This window comes from Peromyscus maniculatus, chromosome 3 (assembly GCF_049852395.1).
Source record: "Peromyscus maniculatus bairdii isolate BWxNUB_F1_BW_parent chromosome 3, HU_Pman_BW_mat_3.1, whole genome shotgun sequence".
In the NCBI taxonomy this organism is placed as follows: Eukaryota; Metazoa; Chordata; class Mammalia; order Rodentia; family Cricetidae; genus Peromyscus; species Peromyscus maniculatus.
Window position 1 is genome coordinate 119720223 of NC_134854.1, and position 27271 is coordinate 119747493.

The 27271-nt window shown below is 44.7% G+C and overlaps 1 protein-coding gene across 8 annotated transcripts in view; it reads right to left on the bottom strand.

Annotated features, from left to right (window-relative positions):
* The window catches only part of Frmd4b (FERM domain containing 4B), a 338430-nt gene that overhangs the window by 81592 nt on the left and 229567 nt on the right, over positions 1 to 27271 (bottom strand). For all 8 annotated transcript variants that reach the window (XM_006972576.2, XM_006972575.4, XM_076567443.1 and 5 more), the window contains one exon: positions 22483 to 22567. In XM_006972576.2, the coding sequence (XP_006972638.1) occupies positions 22483 to 22567 (85 nt within the window). The remainder of the gene's footprint in view (positions 1 to 22482; positions 22568 to 27271) is intronic.

The following is a 27271-nucleotide window of genomic DNA, read 5'->3' on the forward strand; positions in this document are numbered from 1 at the left end:
GCTCAGCAGTTACAGGAGGCTAAGGCTACTCTTCTGGAGGACCCAGGTTCAATTCCCAGCATCCACATGGTTGCCCACACCCTCTTCAGTTCCAGGGGCTCAGATTGCCTCTTCCGCCCTCCATGGGCACTGCATGCACACAGTGCACAGGTATACACACAGACAAACACTCACACGCATGAAAATTTTCAAAAGGAAAAAAGAAAGAAAGAAACCATGACTTAGTACTTCCTGCTCACACTGAGAACTTTTCCTACATGCTGATCTGTTGGCTCCTTAGGATCAGCCTGTGAAAAGCTAAGGTCTCAGGCCTGCTTCACAGGTGAGGGAGCAAGTTCAGAATAAGGAGGTGCACTGTGGCTCAGAGTCACCGCCTGCCAATGGTGAAGCTGGGATTCACGGTTGCATAATCCAAACCCCTCTCCACCCACCTCCCCCATGTCCTGACTGAAGCCAAAGTATGCTCCGTTTTTCCAGGGAGTGAAAACCCATCTTGGCTGGTGTCCACCCAGGAATTACCGACTTCAGGAGAAAATCCTACTTTTCTAAGGTAGGAATTATAACATGCTCTTTGCAAATTTAGTTATGTCATATGAAGCCAATTAAATGTGTTTTCCTGACAAGAATACTTTGATTTATTAATGAATCTACATTGTAATTTGCCCCCATGAGACAGCCTTCACTTTGCCTACTTAATTATATGACATGGATGTCTCTGATTCAGTTTCTGAAAAACAGGATAGGAGCCCTCACAGTCCCCAAACCAGGGCTCCTAAACTCCTGAAGTGTTGCAGAATGGTAGATCACATCAGCTTCTAGAATAGCTTCAAACAACAGAGGGCAGATCCAGGGATGGTGGCCCTTCACAGTAATTCCAGCCCTGGAGAGACTGAGGCAGGAGCATCAATAATTCTGGGCCAGCCTGGAGAGACAGAGTCTCGAAAAACCAAAACAAAAATCAAACAAAAACCCCAAAGCAAACCAACAGACAAAAACAGCACACAGAGAGGTTAGATGGGTGGGTTGACAGGACAGATGGACAAAGAAAGAGAACCTAGAACTCTGTGTAGACTAGGATGGCCTCGAACTCACAGTAATCTGCCCTGCCTTCCATGCGCTGGGATTAAAGGCGTGTGCCACCATAGCTGGCTGCCATACAATTCTTATAGCCAATGTCTGAGATCATGGTATCCCCAAAGTATCAGTATGGACTATAAATGTTTTATAATAGTTCATATTAAATCACACTATTATGAAACACAGGCCTTCCCAACTGAATTTTGAGAGTCTCTTCCCAATTTATTCAGCAAATATTTGAGTTCCTCCGTGGGCCAGCAATATACCAATGGACAAATAATTCAACATCTGTTTAAAAAAAAAAGGCTGGCTAGTTGCTGGGGGGTATTTTATCTTCTGCTTTATGGCCACACCCTTTCACAATGCTGGGCTTTGGGTTTTTATCTTTGCAAAGAGGGAACAATTACATGTCCTTCCACCAGACAAACGGCAGCGCAGGGTGGGGAAAGGCCCCGAGGACTGTGGTCCACATGGCAGGTGTCAAACACGCTCCTCCTGTCGTGAGAACTCATCCCCACACTTGCGGCTGCCAGAGGGAACAGGCATCTGAACACAGCATTGAAAACAAGCACAGTGTCCATGCCAGACAAACAGACAGGGAAACCCCACAAACCCACATGAAACAGGGAAAGGTGAAGTATTTATTACAGACCTTCCCACAGTCCTTCAGAACCCAGCCTTAGATTTCTTTGTTCCTTGTGGACTGGCTGGTCTTCAAACCAGCTCTGATGTTTGCTTTAGGACCTCACTTGGTAAACACCGGTGTTTAGATGGCTGGGTGTTAGGAGAACACACCCAACCGTCCTGCCTGCCAGATTCGGTCGCTGCTACTGCGCCTTTCAATGACTTCTTAATCTTAAAATGAGTTGAGAAGGAAGCACACACATATGAATTCACATTTGTAATTTTCTCAAATGCCAAATGCTCAATTCAGTGGGGGCTTTGTACTATTCGGAGTTCTGGGGAGTAACCCCATGACAAGAACCACAAGTGTGCCCCTGGCAGTCATGGACTGGGTAGAAAGAAACGTGCTTCGTGTTCAGTTAAGTAATGTGGACTCTAACCCCTCTCTCATTTTTGGTTTTTGTTTGTTTGTGACTGGGTGTCATGTAACCCAGGATGGCCTTGAAATCACTATGTAGACTGATAGGGTGACCCTGAAGCCTTGATCCTCTGGCCTCCACCTTCCAAGTGCTAGTATAATGGAGTGGTCCACCATGCCTGATTTTAAGTGCTCTTTAATTTTCTTTCTCTCTTCCTTCCTTCCTTTCTTACTTTCAGTGTGTGTGTGTGTGTGTGTGTGTGTGTGTGTGTGTGTGTGTGTGTGTGGAGTTGAACACGTCATGGCATGTGTCACGGTACATGTGTGGAGGGTAATCACAGGTTTGGCTCTTGCCTTTTACCTTATATTTTTTTTTCACGGAGGGTCTCTCGTTCGCTTATCTGACATGAGGTTCCATCTCTGCCTCCCCTGGCCCTTAGGAGTGGCAATGTTACAGACATGAGCTACTGCATCGAGCTTTTCGAGGGTTCAAGGGGTCTGAACTCATGACCTCACGCTTGTGCAACGAGTACTTGACTCAAGGTGCCAGCATCCTAGCTCTCAGCCCTTTTTCTTAAAGTGCCATCGGTTAGGATAGTAACAGTCTTTCCATGAACATGAACTAAAGGAAAGCCTCCTAGCCATGAACAAACCTGTACTAAATATTCAAACATTCCCTTTTAACCCCCACCCCCAGAGATAGGGCCTTACTCTGCAGCCCATCATGAGTGCTGGCATTAAAGGCATATACACTGGCATACTCAATGTTATTGACTTTTGGGAGACTCATTTTTTTCTGTTTTCCTTTCTACCCCTGAGTTGCTGTATGCTGTGGTAACTCTGGGCCTTACGACAAGAAAAAGGGAAGCTAATTACAGCCAGGGCAGTTGAGCTGATGGTCAGCGTGGAGACGTTTTGGAAGATTTGGCTAAAATGAAGCTCCATACTTAGTGGACTCTCTTCGTGTATGCTCAACACCTGTCTGTCCTAGAGCAATCGGAAGCCGATGGCTCATTTGCATAGAGAACCATACCTAGCTCCAAGAGCAGAAGGAGCCCTGTGGCTGATTTTGTAGTTCTCCCAAATGTCTCCAAAGATGCTCACCAGCGAATGCCGCATCAAGAAGCATGGCAGACACACGGAGACCTCTGGCCCCACCCCATCACACACTGCTAAAATTGTATTCCTAGAGCTTCACTGAATTGGATTTCAAGGTTCCCAGTACAGTATCCACCCTAGAAAATTGAATTTAGAAACAATAGGCTCCTGTTTGGTAGTGAAATTGAGGTAAGATTGAAGGTTGAAAATGACTAATTTTATGGGTGCTACTCAGAATTGCTTTTCAGATTGACGTGATTCCTTCGCAGGCCCATTTTGCAGTCTGATCCATTTATCTTACCGTATAAGTTACATCTATTTTGTTCACTTGATATGTAATTACTGAGGGCCTGTTATGGAATTTTGTCTAAGCGCCAGCAGCAGGGAGATGATGATGAAACTGGACCTCAAAAGTGGATTAAAAGGGCCTGGTGGTATAGCTCAGTAGTGGAGCATTTGCCTGGCATGTACCTGAGGTAAGGCCCTAGTACCACCACTGCCACCACCAATAATAATAATAATAATGATGATGATGATGATGATGATAACAACACTAATAAATGTATTGCAGAAATGGATGAGAGCAGAGGTAGAACAGCTGTCGCAGAGAAGGGGCAGCAAAGATGGAGAGAGGATGGCTGAGGGATGCAGACTGGTAAGACAACTGACTTCTGCTGGGTAGCACAGGAGGGTAACTATGGCTGGGAAAAAGTAATTGACTACTTCACGGCAGCTCTTAAAGTGATTTTAAAGTATTCTTACCATAAATAGTGTAGGGCTGGGATGAAGACCACTTATCCTGATCTAATTGTTATAGATGGTACACATGCACTAAAATGTCATACAGTCCCCCATAAACACCCGATAGGCACTCACTAAAATGCTGTAATTAAAAACCAGCAGAAGAGTTCATGTGTTAGGAAGGGGCAGATGTAAGATGAATTGCTAACTGGTCTTATTAATAATAATAAAAACAAAACTGGCGCTAGATATTGGGGTAAATTCTGAAAGATCAGAGAGAACAAGCCACTGCATACCTCACCTGGCCAGTTCCTCAGGTGATCTTGCTTCCTCAGACTGAAAACTTCTGAGTCCTCACCCGAACAGATCTCAGCTGAACTGCTTTTAAAAGCCTCTAGTTCCTGGTCCTCTTGTCTTTTTTTTTTTTTTTTTTTTTTTTTTTTTTTGGTTTTTCGAGACAGGGTTTCTCTGTGTAGCTTTGCGCCTTTCCTGGAACTCGCTTTGGAGACCAGGCTGGCCTCGAACTCACAAAGATCCGCCTGTCTCTGCCTCCCGAGTGCTGGGATTGAAGGCGTGCGCCACCACCTCCCGGCCATGGTCCTCTTGTCTTAAGAGCTCGAGTTTCTGTTTCCTTGGGCTTTATATACATTTCGTTGTCCTGCCATATTACTTCCTGGGATTAAAGGCGTGTGTGCTTCCCAAGCAAAGACATGACATCTCAAGTCCTGGTGTGTGCCACCCTGCCTGGCTCTGTTTCCAGTGTGGCCTTAAACTCACAGAGATCCAGATGGATCCAGATGGATCTCTGTCTCCAGAATGCTAGGATTAAAGGTGTGTGCCACCACCATCTGGTTTCTATGTCTAATCTAGTGGCTATTCTATTCTCTGACCCCTGATAAGTTTTGTTAGGGTGCACAATATATTGGGGGACACAATATATCACCACAGGCGGATGCTGGAAGGAAAACATTGTCTTCCGGAGTCAGAAGCAAAGAACACTCTGGAGGAAGTGATGGTAGCAGTGGAGAGGAGAGGGGAGGAACTGCTTCCAGGTCAGGACTCTGGAGCAGAGGATCACAGAGAGTGAAAATGTGCAAGAGGGAAAGCCAGGTGGAGAGAGGCCTGCAATGGAAGCAAGGGGCTAGGAGTTAGACAAGGAGAGGGACCGTGACTAGACAATACAGATGCTGAACTTCCAAGATGGCGGCCTTCTTCCTCAACCTCCTGACCTGAGACAAAAGCCTGGCAGCTTAAAGCAAAGGCCTGGCTGGCTTTCTCTCTGGCCAGTAAGGCCCCCTGGTCATCGACCAGCTTGCCATACTCAGGGCTGGATCGGGATATGTTTATGACAAACTTGTGGATCTCTTAGATACCCCATCTCTGTTCAAGCTGGCCAGCCCTAAATTACGAAAGAACTCCCCTCAAAGTCCCTTAAAAACAACAGCCCTTGCGGAGAGACTGGATTCGAGGCTCACTGGCTTTGTAGAAGTCTTTCCTGTGTGCCTTGCTCTGTGTGTGTGTGTGTGTGTGTGTGTGTGTGTGTGTGTGTGTGTGTGTCCTCACCTCTGACAAAAGCCTTTCTACACCAGCTGATTCTGTCTCCTCTATTTGAGATTTTTTTCCATGCTGCAACCCTGCTCAAGAATTTTCCCACTTTTTAATTCTTTAACTGACAGACAAAAGGAATCCAATCAAGACCTTTACATGGTGACAGAGGACAGGTAGAGACAGGAAAATAAACAAGACAGTAAGTAGATAACCATGTCAAAAGTGGTGTGGTCTAGCCTAGTGTGTCTCACAGAAGACCGCAGAGTGTGGCAGGAAGCTGCAGGTGATGAACGAGGGCATGTATAGCCCGTTAAGGGGCTTAGTATGCAGCAGTAGAGCCGCGGTCTTTTATCTGAGGGCTTGCTTTCTGGGGTTTCAGTGATCACAGGCCATCACAGTCTGAAGAACTTAAATGCAGAATTGTAAAAATAATTCATAGTTTTAAACTGCGTGTTTTAATGAGATGCAGAAGGAGATCTCATATGGTTTTGCCTGGGGCCTGAACTACCCTTTGTCTAAGTGTGTCCATGCGGTATATGCTACCCCACATGTAAGTCACTTAGTTGCCATTTGAGCTCTCAGGGGCTTCCACACAGACCACACCCACATGACTTTTACTACAGTGTATTCTATAACTGTATTTTATGATTAATTACTGTTGTTGATCTCATTCTAGGCCTGATTTATAAACTTCGTAGGTATGTACATATAAGCAAAACCAGTAGATGTAAATGTTGGCTCAGCTTCAGATACTCACTGGGAGGGAAAGAAGGGACCACTCCAGTAACAACAGCCACAGTACACACAGTAACACAGTGTCTATGCTAGATACTTCTATATGTTTCACATATATTCTAACTTATCCACCAGGGAAGAAACGTTACTATCCCCTCTCTATGGCCAATGACAGAGGCTTAAAACGTAAACGGCTTGGCCAGATTAGTGCCAAGGCCATGTTGCTGAAGCCCGGTTGTCTGAGTCTAGGGTTCAAACTCCACCAGCCCACCACACAGCTCTTCCACAACTAATATATGTGACAACAGGAATAAAGCAATGGCAGCTGTACTTTCACGGCGGATCTTTGGCTTTTCTGGATCATTCAGATAGAAATCTCAACTTGCATTGAGTTTGGCTAGAAAGAAGGGTTTTTGGATGGAAAGCAGTCAGCAAAATCTTTGCTTTCTCTTGATACCCATGAACACATTTCACGGCTATCCCGGGTTTGTATCTGTCTTCCTGATTTAAGCCTAAGTCCAGGGCTGGGAGAACGACTCGTCTGGTAAAGCACTTGCCATGCAAGCAAGAGGGCCCGAGCTAGAGCCTTGGCACTCGTGAAAGGAGAAGAGGAGAAAGCTGCATGTAGTAATGCAGGCCTGTAGATCTGGAGCTGAGGAGGTGGAGACTGAGGATCCTTGTGGCTCAGTGACCAGCCCATCCAAATTCAGTGGAAGACACTCCCCTCATCCCCAAAAGACAGAGAGTGATTAAGGAATATTCTTGACTTAACCTCTGGCCTCGCGTACACACACACACACACACACACACACACACAGGTACACAAGCACATGCATACACATGTACCTACACAGGAACACATACCCACACTCTCACACCTCTCACACATGGACACACACACACACACACCACACATACACACACACACACACACACACACACACACACACACACACACACACACACACACATTCTAACCTGTTTAAATAGCTAGAAAAGCCAGCTGGGATTGTAAAATTAAGTACAGGAAATGTGTTGATTATAATGTGAAAACCGAAGCTTCCTCCCCAAATCTCTCCCAGCATTAATAAAGGAGCATACGATGCTACACATCTTCTATTTCCTATGATGCATTTTTATATAGGTAAGTAAACAGTTCAGTTAAGTCTAACCACACTGTACTCACTATTCTGTAGCTTTTAATTTATTCATTTAAAGTCTAGCAGCATTTACACTTATTTCCATGTGAGTTAAGGAGAGCCCAAATATTCTTATCTGTATAGTTAACACCCTACCATGTGGGTGGCTTGTTATTTCTTTAACTAATTCATGTTGGAACACATTTATGCAATTTCTAGTCTCTCACTATTAGAAACAGTAATTGGAAGACATTTTTATTTATTTAAAAAAATTTATGCTGAAACTGGGCATGGCTTCACACTACGGTCATCCTAACACTGGGGAGGCTGAGGCAGGAAGAGCAGAAGTCGAAGGCCAGCCTGGGCTACACAGTGAGACCTTATCTCAAAATCCAGGTAAATAAAATGTCTTTCTGAGAAGGATTTTGTTTGTTTGGTTTGGTTTTTGTTGTTGTTGTTGTTTTTCGAGACAGGGTTCTGGAACTTGCTCTGTAGACCAGGCTGGCCTGGAACTCAGAGATTTGTCTGTCTCTGCCTTCTGAATACAGGGATTAAAAGGCTTGCACCACTATGCTCAGCATAGACCCAGTCAGCCCTGGACAGATGGATTCCTCATTTTACTGCAAGTGGCCAGATGACTTTCCATAAATAGCCAGGCTCTTGAGAGAGCTTAGAGGCCTCTAGATTCACACGCTTCAATGCAAATGGCATTGAGATTCTGGGGACATTGTGCAACTCACCATCACCCTGAGTGTGGTGAAAGTGAGGTTGGGATGCCAGGGCCAGGCTTCTCAAGTCTGCTAATGAAAGAGCACACCATATGAAGTCTGGGTCAAGAAATGGGGTAAGAGGAAAGACAAAAATAAACAGCGCCGCATGTCCTTGCAGGAACTCATTTATTTAATTGGGTTACTAATGTTTGGCTCACCTGCATTTGCACATTTATTTAAAGTACAGAGAGGTGAGTAGTTATTAGGGAAGCAAGGGGTTGCTATCCAGGAGGCCTGACCAGCTGGGCCACTGTGTCCTCTATGTTGACAGACTATCTCGTCCTACTATGGGACAGGAGGTACTGACTGGCATGGTGCCTAGCTCAGTGTCTTAATGACTTCAAAGATGCTTCATTTAAAGGAAAAAAGCAATAAGGGGGTAGGGCCCAGTGGTGAGGACAGGGGACAAATGAGAACAAGAAATAATGACACACAGATATGAAAATACCACAACGAAGCCAGCACTTCGTATGTCAATTAAAAATAAATAAAAAAACACCCTGAAAACAGTAACAACAAGTAACCGGAACACACCTAGGTTTTATCTGTGGCACTCTCATGAAAATGGTATAACACGGAGTGTCTTTAAATTTGTTTTTACTACATTTATTTATTGTGTGCCCTGTATGTGTGGGAGCATGCAGACATGTCAGAGGACATCTGACAGGAGTCTCTTCTTCCACCACGTGGGTCCAGGGGACAGAACTGACGTCCTCAGGTTTGGCAGCAGATGCCCTTATCCCGCCAGCCAGCTCCCCAAGTCCCGGTGTCTCTTTTGAGAAAGGGTCTCACCATGCTGGTGGGATTGGCTGCCATTACTTGTGATCCTCCTGCCTCTACCTCCAAGTGCCAGGATCATAGATAGCTGTGTGCCACCAAGGCCAATACATGTGCATGCGTGTATTAATTACAATTAATTGCAGAACTAAGAAAATGTCTTGAATGTCTTTTTTACATTATCCAAGGAAAAAGTAACAAGCACTATCTGGGAATCACAGACGTGTCCAGTTTCTGCAAGATCCCTGGAACTGGAAGGAAATGCTATGTTTTCAAGACATGCACATGAACAAAGCCCACTGAAGACAGCTGTTTTTTTTTTTTTTTTTTTTTTTTTTAGGCTGCAAGAAGTAATAGCTATGGGAATGATAAGGCAATGTTCATCAGAGGCCCTAGTCCTTAATTGAGTACAGTAATTGTTTCACTAGAAAGAAAACTAAAAAATAAATAATATGGTTTCTGGAGCCAGTCTCCCTAGGTCTGATCACTCCATTTGATATTCATCAAATGATTTCCTCTATTCACACCTCCACTTCCTCATTTGTCAAAGCGGTCATAAATACAACCTCAGCCTCATGGACTGTGAGAAACCAGTGCCTGATACTTGATAAGCTTTTAACAGAATAGAGCCGTGTGTTAGTTTTCGATCACCACATTAAAATTCAACTTACAAGGAGGAAAGGGGCTAGGAGACAGCTCAATGGATAGAATGTTTGCTGATCAAAAGTACAAGTGTGAAGGTCTAAGTTCAACCCCCAGCATTCACATAAACAAAGCTGGGTGTGATGACATGTACCTACTGGCACTGGGGAGGCAGAGAGAGATTCCTGAGGCTCACTAGTCAGCCAGCCTAGCCTATTTGGTAAACCCAAGACCACTGAGAGACCCTGTCTCAAAAATCAAGGAAGATGGATGGCAGAGGAATGACACCCATGTTTGACTTCTGGACTCTACATGCACGCACATATGTGCACACACACACACATACACACACACACACACACACACACACACACACACACACACACACAAACATAGATGGATGGACAGGTAGGTAGGTACGTAGGTAGATAGACAGACAGACAAGTAGATAGATATGTACATGCATACATACATAGAAAAGGTTTATTTTGGCTCATGGTTTTGGAGGTCTCAAGCCACAAATGGTTGAACCACTGACGAGGCTGTACAGTGCAGGAAAACAGTGTGACAGGCCACAACCAACCACTTCTTGGCCAGGAAGCAAAAAAGAGAGGAGGTTTCTGGGGTGTTGCTTCCCAATCAGTAATGTGCCTCCAGTGACCTGAGAGCTTCCCATTAGATGCCACACTTAAAGTTTCTACTACTTCTCAATTATGGCACCCTGGGGACAAAGCTTTAAAGCCTGGGTGTCCAGGAGCCATTCCACAACATGAACTATAGCAAATCGCTGTTCTCTTGATTCTTTGGATGGAAGCCACTGTCCTATCTGCTCACTACCAGAGAACAACCCATGGGCTTGCTTGTTCTTGTTTTCCGTCTGTTTTTGTTGTTTCCTCACAAGATCATTCATTTACAGAGGGAGAAGGTACAAGGCTCAGTGGACACTTACCGTGATCTCATGCACACGAAAAGAGAGAAGAGAGAAGACAGCCAATGTTATCATAATTGCCAACCCTGGGTTCAGCTCACTGATTATCATAAAGGGGTGCTTGAGATAAGTTCTGGCTGATCGCTGTATTTCAGACGTGGTCAAGAAAGCATACAGGCATCATAATCCGGGGAGGACATCCAGTCCTGTTTCCTTTGGTTTCTCTGTGTGGACCACAGCTGGCACACTGGCAACTCCCACAGTTTCTCCATGTAGGTTTCAGCATGTCCACACCGTCCCCAGCTGGCACAGGCAGCTGTTTTCAAAGGTGAGGCATGCCAGCTGTGCTCTCACCGGGGAAGCTGAACAGGTTCAAGGGATCCCACTGGAATGAGGACACCACAGGGGCCTGGCTCTGCCTGGAGTGGCTTATCAGTGAGGGCAGTTTTTCACTGTCTTGCAGGCTCTGTTCGACGCAAGGGCTAATGCACTTCTGAAAGATCTTTTCAGAGGAGAGAACTTTGTCCCTAAGTCCTGCCCATGGAAGCCATACTGTATGTCATGTAGAGAGGTATCTTATGGACCTCCCAGGGCTAAGAACATCGGCATCTACAAAGTTTGGAATTAAGGGATGGATGCCGTGTGACTCTCATGAGGCAGGTAATTCTCCATCGAAAGGCAGGATATGGGCTGGCGAGATGGTTCATCAGGTAAAGGCACTTGCCATGCAAACCTTACAACTTGGGTTCAATCCCTGGAACCCACAGTGGAAGGAGAGAAGCAACTCCTGAAGTTGTCCTCTGATGTCCACACGTACACTGTTGGCACACCCACTATCCCCCCCCATACATACACATACACTGTTGGCACACACCCCCACACACACCTACCCCCCCACCACCACATACACATACACTAATATTAAATGAAACAAAGAAGCAGATGTCGAGTGGCTAAATGCAGAGATTCTGGCTTCTTACTGCTCAGTCACTAACTATGTGACACTGTGTACACTATATGACTTCCGTACCTCAGTATCCCCTCAAATAGTCTGGGAACAGTAAGAGATCTTACCTAATGGGGGCAGTGTGAGAACTAGAAAAATGAATACAGACAGGAAATGCAGACGGAATCACATCTGTTCTCTGCTTAGTGGCTGCTACGATACGCTCTACTCTGTAAGCAGTGGAGACAATACTCCGGAGACCTAAATTACTAAAGACAGTTTGATTTCCCAAGAACAGTGATTGAACACAGTGAATGAAACAAACCTATGATAAGCAAAAGACACTTTTAATGTCTGCCATGGGTCTAACTCTAAGGACCCTTTTCTCACTTACTAGTCCCATGACATTAAAGTCTGGTCTGGGTCTCCTGCATCCAATGGCTCCTTCAGGAGCACCAGACATTCTGAGCACTGAAGGGGCCCTTCGCTCATTTCTCTCCTTCCCATAAGGAAGGGAATGAACTCCATACATTCTTAATTGTTGATTTTTAAGTCAAGGTCTCACTCTAGCCCAAGCTGATCTGGAACTCACTCGGTAGCCCAGACTCAGCCTGTACCAACCCACGCTGATCCTTCTACCCAGTACCTCAGTCTCTCAAGTCCTGGGATTATAGGTGTGAGCCACTATATCTACTCTAAGGAGTTCACTCATTCTTAAAGTGAAATCTCAAAGCAAACCCACTGAGTAAACCTGAGGAACAGATTTAAAAGGGCCATTCCTAGACTCCTGTGTCTATCCTGGACTCATTTAACCCATTATACATTCTACAGGTTGGACTCGCCCAACGCCCAAGGGCCTTTCCACTTACGTGTGCAGAAGGTCCACTGAAAACCTTGCTCACAGAGCTGAATTTTCACTCCTTCCACATCCCCAGTGTGTGGCTGGAGAGGGGCAGGAAGGTATGAGCCTACTCATTAATAACGAGAATTTGGGGGAGCCAGGGAGATGGTGGTACAGCAGTTAAAAGAAATTGCAGTACGAACCTGATGACCGTAGAACACATGTATAAACCAGACATGGTGATGAGAGTCTGTAATCACAACACTCCTAAGGTGAGATGGGAGACAGATGCAGAATTCCCCGGAAGTTCCAGGGCCAGCAGACTAGGCAGAAACAGTGCAGCCCCGAACAACATGAGACCTCACCTCAGTCAAGATGGGAAAAGAGGACTGACACTCGTGTGTGCCTTTACACACGAACACATACATACACATATCATACAAACACATATAAACAAAAATAAATATTTTTCTTTTTAGTGTGGAAGTGGGGCAGGGACTCATGATGTAGCCCTGGCTGGCCTGGAACTTGCTGTGTGGACTGGGTTATCCTTGAACTCACAGAGCTCTGCCTGCCTCTGCCTCCCCGGTACAGGAATTAAAGGCATGAATTGCGACACTCTCCTCCCACCCCCTGTTTAATAATGAATATGTGGTGTAAATCGGATTGAAGTAGTCACAGGTCACATGATGAGAAATGCTACCCTAACCTCACCATGCTGTCCTGAGAGTTTCCTGGGGGCAGGTTAAATACCATTTTAAACCACACAGCTAGCACAGGCCAAGGTAGCCCTCACACTGAATCCTCACCTTAGAAAACAGGTCAAGGTCCAGGTCAAAGCACACTCTGATTTGCACATTTTCCCACACTGCAAACAGAGGCACCCCATCATCTGCGTTATTTAATGAGATGGCCACACAGGAAGTGGGGCTTTGTCCAAACCACTGCCGGGGTAGATTTTCTTTCTTTTTCTTTTCCAGAGGAAAAAGATTTAATTTTCCTTGGTGTTAAAATTGGAATTTAAAATACCATAAGAAAAATTAAGAAGACTTCTGGGTTTCTCTAGAGATAAACAGCCACAAACCAATATAGCACCCATAGGCTCCAAATAAATGCCTGCCAGGAACATGCTCTCCCATATTCTCAGGTCCATCTGTGGCTGAGTTTGGTTTGTACACCAATATTTTAAGAACTTTCTTTCTTCTGACTAGGCTGGCACACACTTGTAAACCTACCACTTAGGAGGCTGAGGCAGAATTATAAAATTGGAGGCCAGCCTGGGCTACATACATAATTAGACCTTGTCTCAAATAAACAATCAATAGTTCCCATCTCCTTTTGTTTTGAGATAGGGTCTCAGGTATCCTAAATTACTCTCAAACTCACTATATAGCTGAGCACGACCTTGAGATTCCGATTCTCCTGCCTCCACCTCCCTGGTGTGGCAATTACATTTCTGTTCTCCCAGATCTGGTTTCTGCAGTGCAGGGTATTGAACCCAGGGCCCTGTGCATGCTAGGGAAGCACTCAATCAATTGAGCTACTTACACTAAGCCCACAACCAGTTTTCTATAAGGTGACAACTGATCTTTAGTTGACACCTGAAATATTAGGGAAAAATTCCAAGGGCAGTTGATTAAAAAAAATTAGACTGGACATGAAATGTTCTCTCTATAAAACTATTATCATTAATCTTTTAAAACAGGAACTTTAGTGCTGGGAGTGGTGGTGCTTGCCTTTATTCCCTCCAGAGGCAGATAGATCCCTGTCAATTAAAGGCTAGCCTGGTCTACATAGTAAATTCCAGGCCAGTCAGGGCTATATAGTAAGATCTTGTCTCAAAAGGAAGAAGAAGGCTGGGAGGTGGTGGCGCATGCCTTTAATCCCAGCACTCGGGAGGCAGAGCCAGGTGGATCTCTGTGAGTTTGAGGCCAGCCTGGGCTACCAAGTGAGTTCCAGGAAAGGCGCAAAGCTACACAGAGAAACCCTGTCTCGGAAAATCAAAAAAAAAAAAAAAAGGAAGAAGGAGGAGGAGGAGGAGGAGAGGAAGAAGAAGAAGAAAAGAAGAAGGAGGAGGGGGAAGGGGAAGAGGAAGAACTTTATTCTTTGGCAATTGTACATATGTATATAATGTATCTAGATCACATCCACCTCAACTACCCCTTTCTTTCTTTTTTTTTTTTTTTTCGAGACAGGGTTTCTCTGTGTAGCTTTGGAGCCTGTCCTGAAACTCACTCTGTAGCCCAGGCTGGCCTCGAACTCACAGAGATTGGCCTGCCTCTGCCTCCCGAGTGCTGGGATTAAAGGCATGCGCCACCACCGCCCGGCAACTACCCCTTTCCTTTCCCTGGACATTCTTCAACACCTCTCTCTCCCATCTTCAGGCCCTTTTCCTCTTTTTTCCTGAAACCCACGAAGTCCAATCAGGGCTGCCTGCCGGGGCTGTTGACTGAGGCCTCCTCTTACTTAAGCGACCACAGCTGCAGGAGTTCATGAGCGCCACGGCCTGTCCAGAAGGCAGCATTTCCCAGCTGTCCCCATCCTCCAGCTCCTGCATTCCCCCTGCCCCTCTCCTGTGGTGTTCCCAGAGCTTTCTTACAGTTGATACGGACATCCCATTTAAGAGTTGAGCACCGGGGCTGGAGAGGTGGCTCAGAGGTTAAGAGCACTGGCTGTTCTTCCAGAGGTCCCGAGTTCAATCCCCAGCAACCCCATGGTGGCTCACAACCATCTATCGTGAGATCTGGTGCCCTCTTCTGGCATGTAGACAGAGCACTGTATGTGTAATAAATACATCTTTTAAAAAAAAGGAGTCGAGCACCAATAGTCACTTAATCTCAGCACTTTGAACAGTTAGCTATGTGACTCAGCAATGAACGCCTGCCTGCTACTCAAAGAAGCTGCTTCAAAGAAGGTGAGAGCAGAATTAATCTATCTCATTCATCCTTTCACAATGACTATAATTAAAGTTGAACACAGCACATCTAAATGTTATCAATAATCCCTATAAAGTGTAAATTATGGTAAATGTAAATGCCTAGATATTGCCATGTATATTTTTCCCTCTGGAAAATTCTATGTTTTTGTTTATATCTTTTCTGAGATAGAGGTTTCATGTGGCTCAGGCCGGCCTTGAACTCACTATGGATCAGAGACTGGTCTTGAACTCTTGAGCCTCCTGCATCCATGCCCCAAGTACTAAGGTAACAGGCCACCCCATCTGGCCACCTTTGCTATTTCTTAACTGCTTAGGAAGTAAGAAATGTTGACCATCAACTCTTCATATTTACCTAATGAACAGTTACGAGCAGTCACTGAACGCCCAAGGTGTGTTCAGCTGTGCACATGTGAATATGCTTTGTGGTAAACAAAAATGAAAAATCTTTATCTCTTCTCCAGACTCTCCGGGATACTCAGAGTCAGAAATGAGGTATTCTTTCAACACAGCTAAAGGTCACCAATGGCATATTCACAATGCATATGGGCAATGATATTTACAAAACCACTGGAAGCTACCCAGCATTTCAAATGACATATTACTGAAGCTGAATCTGGTGCATATAAACCAACTTTTACATCAGCATGCAGAGCTCCAGCTACTGTATTAAACCTTACAGTCATATTTCTTGTAATGAACTATGTCAACAGTGTGGCTTTGTATTTGCAAAGCAGAGCTCTCTCCGCTGGCTCATTCTCTCCTCTGTGGAAGGGGAAAATAACAAGAGAAGGGAAGCTCTCTGGCAAAGATGAAGGATTGTGTGGGGGTGGGAAGAGTGACTGAGTACATCCTGTCCTACAGACTGTGGAGGGAAGCCGACTCACTCTTAGATCCAGCAGTGAGGCCCAACTCACAAGAGCCGTCAACGCTACTGACTCAGTTTTGCCAATAAATAAATCCACCTGCACATGATCCACAGCTCAGGCTACGACGTGTTCAGAAAACTTATTTATTCTACAGCCGTGGTTCAGTTGATAGTCCTTATGTCAAATGTCCTTAAACAATCAGACAGACACCTTAAGAAATTACTTAGAACTGGACGGACAGACAGCTGCTCTGTTCTGTGAACATTCACTTGATTCTGTAACTTCTCTTTTGACTGGCATGGGCTTGCATACTAATTACATAGAAAATATTCACTCTAAATTCCTATCACTTGATTTAAAAAAAAAGAATTAGCTGAACAATAGCCTCACACACATACATATACAATAGTCAATATTATGTTTTATTAAAAAACTATAAAAGTTTATCTGGGCATGGTGACACAGGCTTGTAATTCCAGCATTTAGGAGACTGAGGCAGGTGGATTTCTGTCAGTTTGAGATGAGTCTGAGCTATATATAGTGAGATCCTATTTCTAAAATAATAGTAGTATTCTGACTTCTCTGAAAAGGCGTAAGAAAACTCCCATTGAGACAGGAACACCTGCAACCGACACAGGATGATGGGATGAGAGGAAAAGAGTTCTGCTTTGCATTACTCATCCAGACAAGCAGAATTTAGTATATAAAGCAGCAAGGAAAACATCATGAGTTTAAAACTGTAGGCTTTAAATTTTTCTTCTTCTTTTTGTTTGCATTAACAACAGAGTGAACCAGCAGCAGAGAAAGCCATTTTGTTGGAGTACCATCAGCTAGGCAGTGAAGACATCACACATCCTGTGTTCATCTACACAGGAGGATGACCAGTGTGGCTACAGGACCCTTTCTCAACTCAGTAAATGCTGCCCTTGGGTATTAGTGTTGACTCACCAGTCAACGCTTGGGGAAATCTGAACCTCAAAAGAAAGGGCTATAGTTAAATTTTGGTGTGGGAACATTTGAGGGTTTTCTTAGCGCCAACCAAAGATTCTGCTTCGAATACTTCAGCTTCCAGCCAAGATGGAACAATGTGTCTCTTATCTGAAAAATCCCACCCAACCCCACAAGACAAACAAACAAACAAACAAACAAACAACCTCAACAGTTTTCAAAACACTGAGCAGCCGGCAACACAGACAGTGAACCCAGAACAAGAGAAGTCTCACGTTGCCCTTACTGCGCAGGCTCCGGCCTATGAACACAGGGAACATAGCAGACACCTTGAGTTGAGGAGTTGGAGTTGAAAGATGGAAGAACTAAAATGAAAAGAATTTGCAGAGCAGAGTGCCAGAGGAGGGGGCGGGGCGCTTCCAGACAGGGAGAGAGCGGCCCTGTGGGTCCTGAGCAGACCACCAACCACTGCATGAAGGATTACCCCAAGTTGGGAACCGTGGAAGGAAACGGTGGTTGGTCCTCATATGGGATTGGAAATGGTGCTTGTCGCCATGAGAAAGACTAGAAAGCCTTGTAATTCCTGGGGCACTGGGAAGCAGACCCAGTAAAGTCTGGCCTCAGCTATGGGGAATAGCTGGTTTACAGTAAGGGTTCTGCTCTGGGCCTGCCTACCAAATTCTAAAAGCAAGCCTGGAAAGAAACCCCAAACTGTATCCTGACAACTAAACTCCATCTGGAAACTAAAGCAAAGGGTAGTTAGGAGTAGACAAAAGCAAGTCGCATTCAAAAAGGTAAAATTAGTGACATCCAGGGTGTTGGAGGGATGACTCAGCAGTCAAGAGCACTGGCTGCTCTTGCAGAGGACCCAGGTTCAAATCCCACACCCACATCAGGCAGATCACCATATACATTTAATTAAAAATAAAGTAAAAAAAAAATTAAAGATATGAACATTTAGCATGCAATCACATATCACTGGGCTGGCAAAACGTGGCCTGAAAATGAAAAAAATTGAAGCCACCCAGAACTGAGGCATAAATTAGACGAAGCAGCCAAGGATATGAAAACAGTTATTACAATTACATTTTATTCAGTCCAAAGTTAAGTAGTCAACCTACTAACCTGTAAAACATGTTTCTAAAAAAATCCTTCTAACAATAAACACTGGAACACACCAGATGTGATTCATGAAGGTTAGGTTACAATGGAAGGATGGAACTAAGGATGCAGCAACAGAAACCACATAAGATCACACACACACACACACACACACACACACAAACACACGCGCGCGCGCGACCCCCCACCACAACCCTGCGTGCACACAACCAAAACAAACAACAAAACACCCAACCAAACCAAACCAAACCAAACCAAACCAAAATACCCCAAACCTAAAAGAAAACAAAGGAGCAACTTAAGCCACAGAGTCACTTCTAATGGCCTAAAACCAGCTCCTGAGATTGTGGCCACACTGTCATATGGGGTAACGTGACTTGTGGGGTTTGAAAAAAAAATCTGGCAACAGTAAAAGTTTTCTGCATGTGCCACAACCAAAGCCTGATTGACAATCACATGCGTGAGAAACCTCGTGTTTTGGGAGGTGCTTGTCTGTGTGGTATCACTCCACATCACTGCAGGCTCAGTTCTGCACACACGACATGCATACTTCACCCTATGTACACCTTACATAACAACACGCCAGCTAACAATGTCTGAAACTGGATAACCCATGGTGAACGACAGAGTGTGGGAACTGCAGTGTTTTTACCATATGTACAAACTTGTCTCCTCTTACAGAAGAGTAATGACTTTATTACGGAGAACGAAGACTTCTAATAGTTTCCTACCATGATTCCTTGGTGCGCAAGTACCAAATTCGTGTATCTTTCGATTGTATTACAACACTTGATTTTAAAAATTACTATATGAGTTGTTAGCTTTCATAAAAAGTAGCTCAGTGGATTTCTACTTGGGATTAGGACCAAACTTCCAATAATTTCTCAAATAGCTCTAAACACATTTCTGTCATTTGCATTTCATAGTTGCATGAAACAGTGTTCTCAGTATTGACAATTATAAAATCAAATATTAATGAACTATGAAAAATGTTCAAGATTCGTTATATCCTGCAGTGTAGTGTCTAATACTCAGCTAAGACTGAATTCTGTATGTAAAAATGAACAAACACATTCATCTCATTAATATGCAAATTCACTTTAATCTTTTAAAAAATGGTAAAATATGTGTATACTAAAGAATTGTTTTAAAATAAAATTCTATATGATTTGTAATCAATAATCTCTATACCTATTTTTATACACCTAGATATCTGGAGTCACGTAAAAAAGGTCACAAGGAGATTATTGGTCACCCAGCTCAGCCAAGTTGGTGAGTTCCAGGTCCTAATGAGAGACTGTGTCTCAAAATACAAGGTGAGGTTCCTGAGGAAAGACACCCAAGGTTGACCTCTGATCTCCATCTGCACATGCACACACATGCACTAGCACCAGCATACATATGACCAACACACACCTAAACACAAAGACTTTACCCCCCCCATACACCCCTTTCTAAATTTAATATAAACAATAAACCTAAAAACCCAAGACACTTAAGTCATTAGACACACTAGGAAGGTATTGTTATGTAGCATGAATTGCTAAACAGTCTTATTAACAAAAAAAACCCAGAGCCAGATATTGGGGTGAATTCCGAAAGTTCAGAGAAGCAGAAGAAGCCACAGTCAACCTCACCTTACTGACTCCTCAGCTGATTCTGTTTCCATGAATCCTCAGACTGAAAACCTCGGAGTCTTCACCCAGAAGGGATCTCAGCTGAACTGCTGCTAAAAAGCCTAAAAGCTTAAAAGCCTCTAGTTCCCAGTCCTCACGCCTTATACACCTTTCTGCTTCCTGCCATCACTTCCTGGGATTAAAGGTGTGTGTCCTTCCCAAGCAAAGACAAGAGATTTCAAGTGTTGGGATTAAAGGTGTGTACCACCACTCCTGGCTCTGTTCCTAGTGTGGCCTTGAACTCACAGAGATCAGGATGGATCTCTGCCTCCCAAATGCTAGGATTAAAGATGTGTGCTACCACTGTCTGGCCTCTCTGTCTAATCTAGTGGCTGTTCTGTTCTCAGATCCCAGATAAGTTTACTAGGGTGCACAATATATTGGGGGACACAATATATCACCACCTTGTTATAATCAAACTGCTCAAAGTGGAAACACAGAAAAGCAGCAAGAGAAAAAATGCAGACCACACACTGAGCCACAGGGACTGGTGTGACAGCCGACCACCCAGCAGCGACCCAAGCAAAATCCAAATAAACCACTATCTCCATAGAAATGAAAAAACTGCCAATGTACTATTTTATATCCAATGAACTATCTTTCAAAAACTGAAGACAGACAGGGGGTGGGGTGGGGTCGGACACTGGCCCACGCCTTTCATCCCAGAGCAGGGGCAGCAGATCTCTGTGAGTTGGAGGCCAGCCTGGTCTAGAGTGAGTTCCTGGACAGCCAGGGCTATAAAGAGAAACCTTGTCTGAAAAAAACAAAAACCAACCAACCAACCAACCAACCAAACAAACAAACAAACAAATAAACACCCCAAAGACAAAAACCAGCACTTTCAGAAAGAAGCTAAGAGAATAAGTCACCAGCAGATTCTTGACTATAGGAAATGTTACCCAATGTATTTCAGGTAGAAGAAAAATTAAATCAGGCAGAAAAGAATGAAGACAAACAGAAATGGGGGCTGCACTGATAAATATGTTTTATAACATTTTCATATCTTTTGAAGGTGATCGAAAGTTCACACGAAGTAGCAATGTTCCCAGCATACAGTAGCCAAAAGGGAGGCAAGATGGAAACCACCTACATGAAGAGATCAGAGGGTCTCACATGTGTGTGAGATGTACACTGTAAACTCTAAAGCAATCATGAAAATAGCGAAACAAAGATTCAGCGTGAATCCAACAAAGGAGGTAAAATAAAATCGTAAAACACTCAATCAAAGTCTGGGAAGACTGTGAACCCCTTGACATGCAAGTACTGATCCTCAGAACTCACAAAAAGCCAGGCATAGTCGCGTGTGTAATTCCAGAGCTTATATGCGATGGAAGGTAGAGTACCTGGACCCTGAAGGGCGAGCCAGCCTGGGGGACATGGTCTTCAACAAGGTAGAAGGTAAGGATCAGTACCCAAAGATGTCCTCTGATGTTAGCACATGTGCTATGGCAGGCATGAGCTGTCACTCACACATGTACAGATACAGACATCTCACACACACACACACACACACACACACACACACACACACACACACACACACAATCAAAAGAAGTCAGACAAAAGTAAAAATAATAGGAAGGTGACAGACTTACATCCACTCCTGTAATTAATCATAGTATATGTAAACAAAACAAATACACCAGTTTATGAGGGCCAGTGAGATGGCTCAGGACAGTCTTGAGTTTTATCTGTGATTCATGTAAAAATAGTGAGAACAGACTCCTCTCGTGAAAGTTGCCTTCTGACCTCCATATGTGTGCTGTGGCATGTGCAACCCTGCACCTCAACACACACATACAAATAAATAAAAGTAAGAAAAGAAAAAGAGCCGGGCGGTGGTGGCGCACGCCTTTAGTCCCAGCACTTGGGAGGCAGAGCCAGGCGGATCTCTGTGAGTTCGAGGCCAGCCTGGGCTACCAAGTGAGTCCCAGGAAAGGCGCAAAGCTACACAGAGAAACCCTGTCTCGAAAAACCAAAAAAAAAAAAAAAAAAGAAAAAGAAAAAGAAAAAAAAGAAAAGAAAAAGAGCCCGCGCTGCCTCGAACCCAAGCAACCAACCCCCCAGGCTCATACCCACACCATACAAAAGCGAAGCAAAGCAAAGCAAACTTTGTACAGGCAGTTCGACTTGACTGCAACACCAACTTGGATCGCCCCCACCCCCAACCCCCCGAAATGCATGTTTACTGAATTTTATAAAAGCAACCTGTCCTTGATTGATAGACATAAAACAAACAAAAACCATCCCCGCTGGCCCATGCGTAAAGGGAACTGACCTGGGGAAAGCACCCTGGTGCTGAGCTGCCAGCTGCCTCCCTGGAGCTAAGGTGGGAGAGGCGTCAGGGACTGGCAGGTAGAAGAGGCTTCCCACAACCTACTGAACCCATCTTTCTGTCTTTCTCCGTCATTCCACGTGGATGGAGCCTCAGCTATTTTTGAAGCAGTGACTGAGTGGAGGTGTGGCCATCAGCCCTCCATTCAGCATGTGAAGAGGGGTTGGGGAGGGGTGAGCTGGGGAGGGGTGGGTTGGTTGGGTTTGCAGTGGGAGACTGTATTTTTTCTTTAGTTTGGATGTGAAAAGGCAGGCAAGACCTCGCAGGGGGCGGGGGGAAGGAGATACTCCACAAACACAAACAAGTGCCTTACCTTGTGTACACAGGCCTTTGCGTTCAGGAAGAACAGTTCCACCGTGTTCTTATCCTTTAGGAAGGATATGCTCTCGATGTAGAACCTGAAAGACAGTACAGGACTTTGTTTCTTCGGACTGAACTTTCTTCTCTTGGTATGATTTCGTTTCCTCGGAGACAATGTTATAAGAAGCCCTATGGCTCTGCTCTTGTTTCGACACCACACACCACCTCAGGGCTCACACACAGATGGAATTGCCTACGGAACATGACTGTGTAGGATGGGAGACTCAACACGGCTCCACCTGCAAATACTCTGTGTGGCTCATTCTTTGACCCATGTGCTGGGAACTCAGAGAGCCTCAGAGGTCAGGTAGGAGCCCAGAGCCAAATGCATCAGCGACCTACTGAGCAGGCAGAGTGTATCTGAACCTCAAGGCATGCTGCTGGCCCAGTGGTTCTCCGAGTTGGGGTGAGGGGGCCTCCAGGCCCTGTTCCTTCCCTTTCCATGAGGAGCTAGAGTTTCCCTTGGCTGGAAGCCAAGCTCCCTATAGCTGTTAGTGTTGGTCTTTTCTCATGTAAATCAGGGGTTTCAGGGCCTCAGTCCTCAGGCCCGCTCTAAGATTTTCCATGTACAGTTTGTGAGCCTACAAAGTCGAAGCTGCTTTTTCATCAGGGGAGCTCTGACAGCTTTGAGGTGGGAAGGGGGGGAAGCTGAGTGTGTCAGCCAGTTTCCACCATCACAGGGTGCTGAAGCTGGCCCGAGAGGATGGGGCGCTCGGTGCTGAGTCCAGACAAATCCGAGTCTCTGCATTTTCTGAGCTCTCGAAACTTGTTGTTGAATAATACACGAGAGACGCACTCTCCTAGGACAACTCACACAGCTCGGATCCTCAAAAAGAACTTGCTCTCAAATCCGTGAGAATCAAAACACAAGAGGGCCATGGTAGGGGGGATGAGTATCCTCAGGCGTGCAAAGCCATGATGGGGGTTGGGCGTTCGTCCCTGTTTTTCTCCATTGTTAATGAAATATGTGAACCAGGAATGCAGCTGAAAAGGCCGTAAAAGAATTCATCACAGAAATGTTAAGATGGTTTGGAAAACGCCACCTCTGTGTGTTGACTTGTCAAGGGAGGCTCCAGGAGGAGAATAAATCTGGGATATTTTTACTTAAAAGGGTTTAGCTCACTGCTAAGTGAGATTAATGAAGGCTGGGGAGGATTGGGTTTTGAGAAGTATGGAGGCAGGAAAGGTAATGAGGGGCTCATAGGAAAACAGGCTTTTGAGTAAGAAAAGTCTAGAATGTCACCTCTCTTGTTTATTACGTGTATGGTCTTGGGCAAGTTATTCGTTGTGTCTTTAACAAAGTAGGTGTCATGATTGCACTTTTAATTTTGGAGAGTTGAAATTAGATATTAAGTATAAAATGTTTAAAAAAAATCTTACAATTGCTAAGAAAATCTCTCTCCTGTCCTCACTGAATTCCTGTAGAGCAGTGGTTCTCAACCTTCCTAATGCTGGGACCCTTTAATACAGTTCCCCATGTTGTGGTGATGCCCAACCATAAAAATTTATTTTCATTGCTACTTCGTAACTGTAATCTGGCTACTGTTATGAATCGTAACGTAGATATTAGATATGGAGATAGTCTTAGGCGACCCCCCGTGAAAGGGTTGTTTGACCCTCAAAGGGGTCATGACCCACACAGGTTAAGAACCACTGCTGTATAACGAGAATAAAGTCATATGATTTATCTAAACTAGATCCTTGTGTATAAGGTGAAGTCACTGATACTTCTCTAGGAGGGCTGGCTCTCCTGTGATTGAGAGACACATAACAAATGAGGTGCCCGGTACAATGCCCACACACATTAGAAACCCAATAAATTCTAGTCACTGAGGCTCCTCGAAACCTTACTTCGTTAAACAGACTTGAAGGGTGTGATAGAATTTGAACTATATCTGAAGATCAAGAGGACACAAGATTCTGCTGAGCAAAAGAATAAATCCAGGAGATGCAAACGCCGTAGTTAAACAGAGCCTTCTTTGGACAGTGTGATAAACAGTTTTGGAATTTGACCTTCGCCGAGACAACATTCACGATATTCTGGGTGTTCTCGCCTTGCTTTAGTTTGTTTTATCCTGATCAGAGCTCTGAGGAAGAGAGAGTGCTGCCCAGCAGAGCCTTCTCATTGTATGAAAACGGGCAGAGTGGGAGAGGCCGGATAAGAAGGTCTCATAGGAGGCCAGGGAGGCAGAAAACAGAATCCACAGGAAGTGGGAAGGGGCGTGGACAGGAGAGGAAACAGCAGGAGTTGGAGAGGGTGGCCTAGTCATTGTGGTGGTGGATATCAGGATATCAGGGAGAGGAGCGCCAGAGGGTGACTGCTGCTGTGAGGCTGAGATGAACAGCTCTGTCCCTAATCTCTTTCAGCCAGGTGGTGCTGGTCATTTGTTTTCTACTTTCCTTTTTTATGTTGGTTTGTTTTGTTTTGAAACTGGGTCTCACTGTGAATCCCCGGTTGGCATGCCACTTGCTAGGTAGGCATGCTGGCCTCGAACTCACGATAGAGATCTGCCTGTCTCTACCTCTGGAGATTGAGAACAAAGGCTTGCTTGTACCACCGCACCAGGCTCCTTTGCATTTTTTTTTTTTTTTTTTTTTTTTTTTGGTTTTTTGAGACAGGGTTTTTCTGTGTAGCTTTGCGCCTTTCCTGGAACTCACTTGGTAGTCCAGGCTGGCCTCAAACTCACAGAGATCCGCCTGGCTCTGCCTCCCAAGTGCTGGGAGCATTTTTTTTTTTTTAAATCTCTGATTCTATCTATGGAGATAACCCAAGCAGGTTTCCAGTAAGAGACTGATGGACGTCAGGGTCCTGGCTGTCGACTGGGCTCCTGCGTGTGTGCTGAGGTGCGCTCAGGGTTCCCACGCCTTCTTCTATGTAACGGTCACAATCTCCTGTCTGCTTTCATCCTTTCCCAGATGCAGCCACGGGGCTTCAGAGCTCTGCTTGCACAGCAGGGTAGGTCTGACGTGGGCTCCTTTGACTCTGCCGAGAATGTTGTTCACCAGATCCTCTTTTGTGCCTATCTTTCTGAGGTGCTGAGCCAGCATTTGTAACCGGGAAGCTAAGCCCTCAGTAATGGCGGCCATCTCAGTTATGTTAATAAACACGAAGAGGAACAAGACTAGTGTAATCAGTAGTGCATTAACATGTATGGACATGTGTTTTCCCTGTGCCTTCAAAAGAGCAGAGCCAGCACTTGTAGGCAACAGCTAGCAGATGGTAGAGCTTAGACTAATGTACAATGTTGGGGCTGTCCAGAAGGGAGCTGCTCTCCCAGGCCAGGGATCTCCTAGCCCAGAGTCCCCAGGTCATACCAATAGAACCCCAAGCCTATTCTCCACCCCAAGAGTCTATGCTTCTATTCCTCCTCTACCTTTTAAATCCCCACTCTGTATTCAATAGATATTTGCTGTCCAAAAAATTCATTTTGTAAATTGTTGAGAGTACAGCAATGAATACAGTTCATTCATTGTCAACAGACCATCAGTCAATCAAACTAATCATGGGTGTACATGACTTTATATGGAACTAGAAATTATTCATTTATCAAACATTGAGTACCTGACTGTCACCAGACATTGAGAAAGATGATGGGAGAATCAGGGACAATAATGGCAGTATTGGTGAAGACAGTAAACCATTTATCTAAAGCCCTCTATGAGCCAGACACTGTGCAAGAATTCTCCATATCATTTTATCTCCATTTTCAGGTTGAAGAGAACTGGAGAAAGTAAATGCCAAATACAAATGTTCAGATCTGTCTATAGAATCGACGACTGAGGGACAACCCGTTGGGCTCAAACGGTGTTCAACTATATCACACCATTCTCATAGAAAGACCTGAAGATGGACAGGCTTTCCTTCAAAGACCATGCATCATAAAGGAAAGGCAGCATACATAGCCATAACAGAACGCGCTGATTATTATTACGCAGGGCTATCGTCTCTCTGAACTATTTCAGAGAGTACCTCTCATAGAATAGAATTGTACTAAAGCCATAAGTGCAATGGATTTTCACACTAACAAGTTCATAATAATTCCATCACTCTATTTAAAATCCAATTCTCATTCAGATTTTCCCTCTGTCTCCAGCACTTTCTGTTTAAACCCTGTGTCTGAATCAATAACACCGCATCGATTGGCGGCGGGAATCACATGGGCAAAGCCAGAAGGTTGATGACTCGATATAAATGGGTGAGGCTGAGCAAGGACGACCCTTGGAGGACAGGGGAGTACACTCCAATGTACAGGCATGTGACCCAGGCTAGACCAGGCCAGTCCTTTCACTGTGGAATTTAGCACTGGTAGAATGACCAACAATAAAAGCGCCTGGATCTTTCTTGTCCTGTTGGTGTCCCTAACGTGTCCCTGCTCTCCAGAGTCACCAAAACCCTGTCTCCTCTGAGGCTTTGTTAGATTAATTTTCCTGCAATGGTTTTTCTTTCTATGTTAGTTGCAGTTGGAACCCATTTTCTGGCAACCAAAGAATCTAATTAAGTACTAGCAGCAATAAACAGCGTTCTTCAACAGACATCATTTTTTTTCTTCATCAGTAAAACTAGATACAGTAGGAAGCAAATCCTGAACCCATCCCGCAGATGAGAAGGCTGAAGAACAGAGACGTGATGCTCTCCACTCTTGGCCACAGAGGTAGAAAGTGGTGGAGCCACGCTTCAAACTGAGTTGAACAGACTTCCTAGTTTATGTCTCAAGCAAATGAGATATAATTCTTTCCTATAG